We start from the raw sequence: 5424 nt of genomic DNA, 5'->3' as shown, positions 1-5424 counted from the left end.
CGTCGGCGGCAGGCCAAAGCCGATGGTACTGAGCCGAAGTTGAATTGCTCTGCTTCCATCCCTCTTAGGCTTTCCTCGCTGGACTGGCCACACTCGCTGGTTGTACCTGACTGCTAGCAAGGGAGTGACCATGGTGGGTGGTGGTAAAGGACAAGGCTGCACCGGGTGGGGGGGCATCTTGTTCCTAGCCCATGTTGCTATAATCAAACCCTGAAATGCCAGGGGCTGGAAACTTAGTGTCTCTATGAAATAGCACCTAAGCACCTATGCCTCAAAAAAAAAAAAAAATTCTTTTTCTTCCTTTATTTGCTTAGATAAAATCCCGCAAGTCAAATTAGAAACAGAAAGATGCAGATAAGATGATAGAGCAAAAAATAATCTCAGAACAGTATAACCGTCCTGCGTGATTTGAGATGGAGAGTCAAAATGATCTGGTGGCTGCTCTGCACCTGGAGGGATGTTTCTCTAGATGTTAAATAAAAGTTACACCTATGTTTTAGCTAGCACATCAACAGCTGCCCCACTGTTGATGTCAAATAGTAAACTCCGAAGGCAGTTTAGTTTTTAGGTTGTCTTGGGCTTGGTCTTTGCTGGGAGAAACAGCACACAGTCTTTTACGTTGCTGTGGTTAGACCACTGGTTTGTTTTAAAGCTCCGCGTGCCTGTGTTTCGTGGGATTTCCAGCTCCAGTTGTGCATGGCTTTTCCCTAAACCGTGACACCAACTTCAGACCTGTGCTGGATTTCCACTGTGTCTCTTTGCTAAGCAGCCGGTGCGAGTGAAAGGGTGCACGGGAGCAGCCCCATGGACATCTATTGCTCAGTGTCAGCTTTTAGTACAAGTAATGGTGGGTGGAAGCGTGGTTTCACATTACACCTAACCCAGCCTAACTACCCAGAGCAGCAGTCATGCTGTTTATTGCCTCTTGCCTTGGATTGAGTGTGTCTGGCTTCAGGGTGTGCCCCGGTTCAGCTTGCTGTTGCAATACCCACCCCAGCTCCTTGTGTTATGTTGTCAGGGCAGCAAGCTGGTGCCTGGGAAGATGAGAGGGAAAGCCACTCTGGCTGCGAGCCCCAGTTGACGCAACATAGGTGTCAAGTGGAAGTGCTGGCCTAAAGTAGCAGATTAAACGGTGTAGACCAGTGGTTGCTGGTCAGGGGAGTTACTGCTGCTCCCTGAGGGCAACAGCCTCCAAGCTACCAAAGGGAGGAAAAAAAAACCCAACAGCTGGGGTTAGGCAGGGTTGGGATGCTGGGGAAGGGTCTGTGAGAGGTGCAGGAAAGCAGTCGGGGTGTTAGTCTGTCACTGAGACAATGGATGGAGCAGTTGGGAGGTTACCCCCTGTTAGTACCTAACTGGCTAAACAGTCCTGCAGCCCCCATGGCTGTTCAGTTAAAGGTGAGCTTCTCGAGAGGTGCTGGAGTTTAGCCAGCACGAAGCCGGAGGGATGGGAAGGAGAATCAGGAGAAAAAGGTAAAACCTTGTGGGTTGATAAGGAAAGTTTAATAGAACAACACAGAGAGAAGAAACAACAGTAATAACAATAACACTACTGAAATAATATAAAAGTGAGTGATGTGCAATGCAACTGCTCACCACCCAGAACCTGCTGCCCAGTGCTCCTGCCAGCCAGCTGCCCCAGCTATATACTGAGCATGATGTCATACGGTATCCAGTCTCCCCTGGGCTAGTTCAGGTCAGCTATTCTGGCTGTGCCCCCTCTCTCCTTCTTGTGAAAATTAACCCTGTGCTAGCCAAACCCAGGACAATAGGTGTCTTACAGGCTGTGCTTAGTTTTAGCATGAAAAAAAAAGAAATATTCAAGTTAAAATGTTCAAAAATTCAAGTAAATAACTCTGAGAGATGCTGCAGCTCGGAGATCTTCATGAAAGGCGGTGGTTTTAACTAAAATAATGGAGCAGCATCTTTCTTTCTCAGCTGGAGCTCTCCTTGATTTGGTTTTTTTTTTTTTGCTACTGGTAGCAAAGTATTTCCTCTTTTTAGGAAAAGTCCCATGACTTAAATCAGACCACAGACTTACATGCTCTGTGGGTACTTTCAGCCTCAAGTCATGAAGTATCCATCCATGAAATGGTATTAACACCCCGCTGACAGTGACAGGAGGAGGCCAGCTGGCCTCACAGGAGGTGCTTCATGAGGCTTGGGTTTCTGCTCCGAGACTTTTCCCCCCAAAATCTTCCTCCTGTTCAGGTGTAGAGGTGCCCCTTCCTTCTGCCATGTGCACGATCCCTCCTGTAACATTTTTTTCCCCTCAAAAAAACCTGGTGCCACCCCCTGCAGAGCCGTTAGCTGATCTGGTCAGTGATTGTTTTAACTTTTGCTATTTCATTTTTGTCTTTATGTGAGAACTAGCAGACTTGAAAACCAGGTTTTTCGTTATATAGTAAATATGGAAAGAAACGCCTGAGAGGAGCAGGAGGTGCTTTTTCTTGCGTAACCTTTTTAATATGGAGAATTACTAGCACAGTGGTGCTTACATAGTTAGGTGCGTCAAAAATACGTTAATTAAATTCTGAGTTTGAAAAAGTGGGAATAATCCATTTTGAGCTGGGCAGCTGGCAAGATGCTTTTACAGGATGGTGTAAAGTTAAATGAGTATGTGGCCAGATCTCAGTGAAGGGAAAGGTGCTTTGGTTTCTTACTTAGAAGCCTGTCAGTCAAAAGGCTGCTGGTCAATTCCCTGATGCCTGGGCAGATCCTTAAACTTACAGTTGTATTTACCAAGTCTTAAAATAAAGTTTACAGCTTTCAGTGGACAAACATGAATGGAGATGGGGCTTTAGAGAGGGGGCTTTGGAGATGCTATCCCAAGGTGCAAGATGGGTGTTTCCGTACCATATAACAAGGGTCTCGGGACTGTACACTCAGTTTGGGAGCGTCCGTTTTCCATGCAGATGGTGGGGTGCGTACATCATCTCCACAGTTGTGGATGCCTATGACATCGCACTGCGCTGCATTTCGGGAATATTAAATTACAAACGACGACTGTAACAGCCTGGCCCCTGGATTTTCTCATTTGCCGTTCTTCTTTCTTGCAGGTGAATGGAAAAGGCTCCTTATGGTGTGTTGACCCAGAGTATAAACCTAATCTTGTCCAAGCTCTGAAAAAGCAGCCTTTTCCCTCAGCGCTTGCATTTTATACTCCGCCAGCGTCACCTCCAAGGTAGGTGAATTTTCTCATCCCAATGGGGTGTGCAGTTACATTATTCCACCTAGCAGAGGAAATGCCTGTGTGGATGTTGATCTGTCGTTACCAGCTGTCACTCAAGAGAAGAACGTGTGGGGGCTTAGGTGATGAGGTGGGGACATGTCATGAGCGCAGGCTTCTCAGATCTGCTGTGCTGGGGTTTATGTCCAAGTCATCTTCATAACTGTGGGAGAGTTTAAAAGAAGAAGGTCAGGGCTGTGCTGGGTGCTTGCTGGAGAGGCCCATTTCTCAGGGAGGCTGACAGTTCCGGGATCTGGAGCAAAATCCTTCTTCGAGCACAGTTCACAGGGACTGATCGATCTAGGTTGCCTTCTGGCTTGGAAGGAGGTGTGTGTCTTCTCTTGTACATCCCTTGTCCTTATATATATATTCTGTGCTGTTGTGAAAAACAATCAAGTTTTCTACAATCTGCAGCACTTAGAGAGGCTGGTCTAAGAGAGGGATGTTTTCCTCCAAGACTGTTAAAAGCATGGGTGGGAAGCAGCAGGTATGGGAAGAACAGCCTTTACCATCAACATACTCTGAAGTGGAGCATGCAAAGCTTCTCAAATCAGGGCTTCTCCATCTGACGCATTTTAAGATTAGGCAACAGATTTTGGAGAATTTGAAGTCAATGTCATGTGTCCTTTGTTGAGGAAGAGGAATGGCAGCTGGGTCAGCCTGTAGCGGTGGGATAGAGAGGAGGAGGACGGAAAGCAGGAGAATGCTTTGCCATCAGTGAGCTCAGTTCTTAAGTAGGCACGTGGCTGGTTTATCTAGTTTGGCAAAGAATTTGGGTGAGATAAGAGAAAATTAAGGTCTCTGTACATTGCCCTATGCCTTAACCTTACTGTGAGCAGTTTCCTTAACAACAGAAGGAACTGGGATTACTGGAGCAAGATGTAGAACTGACAACACTGAGCAGACTTTTCTAAGTGTCCAGTGAAACGTTGACCCTGGGAGGTGGCACCGTTGTGCCATCCCTAGCTGTCTGGCAGCAGCTGCAGATTTCTGTGGCATGGGTTTTGCCAGCTGGGCTTGTAACCTGCAAGATGCCACAGTGGTCTCTGACCTTCTAGCCGTCTTGAGCCGCAATGTGTCATCTTCGGTTTGAACGAGCCAGGCAGAGGTGTCGTGTTTTCCAGTTTTCTGCTGGAACAGGAGCATTACTAAAATAACCCTGAAGTGTTTAAGTATTTAAAAATAGTCAAATTGGAAAGATGAGATGGCTGGTGGTGTTGTCAGGCTTTGTTTTATGGAAACAAAGATTATCAAAACTGCTGTAATTGGAATCTAGATGACAATGTTTTTACAGGCTTTAATGTTTCTGCATAAGGGCATGCCCTTTCTGGTTTTTGGTACAGCTGGAGTAAAGGTTTGGTCCTTGAAAGCTTTGTTAACAACGCGTCTACATTAACACAGTCAAACTTTAAAATGTAGAGAATAATAGAAATGGGAAGGGACCCATGGGTGTCATCTGTCCAGCCAGAGGAGCGGAGGATCAAGACAGACTCAGCCTAGGACAGAGCCTTGACCAGTTAAGCTTTTAATATCTTCAAGGTCTTCAAGATTAGTCCAACGATACAAGCATTGAAGTATGATTTACCTAGCTTGTATGAATACAACGGACTGAAATTAGGTGTAGGGGAGGAGAGATGTCATCTGAGCGCTGAAGTACTTGAAAGATCAGGACAATAATTTGAAACTGTTGTTTTCGGTAACTTTTTTTCCTTCACGAGACTAGTGACACTTGTCAACAATCACAATTACAAGGAAATTCTGGTCCTAATGAAGTCACATGGTAAAATTCCCCCTGACTTCAATATGTGAAGAGTTTTGCAGTGCTTGTGTTTATAAGGACAACAAAATAAATCCAGCATTTTAAGATACTGAACTTTTCCCTAATGAAAACTGGTTTGTTTTCCTTTAATAATAAAAAATATTTGTCATACAGAGAAATATAGCTTTTTCCCTTCCATGTTCAAAAATTCTTGGATTAGATTTAAATTCTGGCCTAATTTTGGGGATGGGCCCCCAAAGGGCTGCCTTGTGTGTGGAGTGAAAGAAAACGCCCGTAGGTCCAGCTGGAGAGAGGCTGGAAGGACTGTCCAAGTTTATCTACAGAGTGATGCTAGAATTTGACTGGGAGAGTCTCTCAATTTTTCTGTGGGAGGGATAGTGTTCGTAATTATTTTACAGTGTGTTCATGAGGACTA

At 45.4% G+C, this 5424-nt stretch overlaps 1 protein-coding gene across 3 annotated transcripts in view; it reads left to right on the top strand.

Annotated features, from left to right (window-relative positions):
• FOXN2 (forkhead box N2) overlaps window positions 1–5424 on the top strand; it is a 19777-nt gene that overhangs the window by 4812 nt on the left and 9541 nt on the right. For 2 of the 3 annotated variants that reach the window (XM_010140463.1, XM_010140455.1), the window contains exon 2: window positions 3060–3184. In XM_010140463.1, coding sequence (XP_010138765.1) covers window positions 3060–3184 — 125 coding nt within the window. The remainder of the gene's footprint in view (window positions 1–3059; window positions 3185–5424) is intronic. The other variant, XM_010140470.1, reaches the window with a different exon arrangement.

Source organism: Buceros rhinoceros, unplaced genomic scaffold (assembly GCF_000710305.1).
Source record: "Buceros rhinoceros silvestris isolate BGI_N320 unplaced genomic scaffold, ASM71030v1 scaffold6050, whole genome shotgun sequence".
Lineage (NCBI taxonomy): Eukaryota > Metazoa > Chordata > Aves > Bucerotiformes > Bucerotidae > Buceros > Buceros rhinoceros.
The sequence above is the reverse complement of the archived record's forward strand: the minus strand, read 5'-3'. Positions and strand labels throughout refer to the sequence as shown.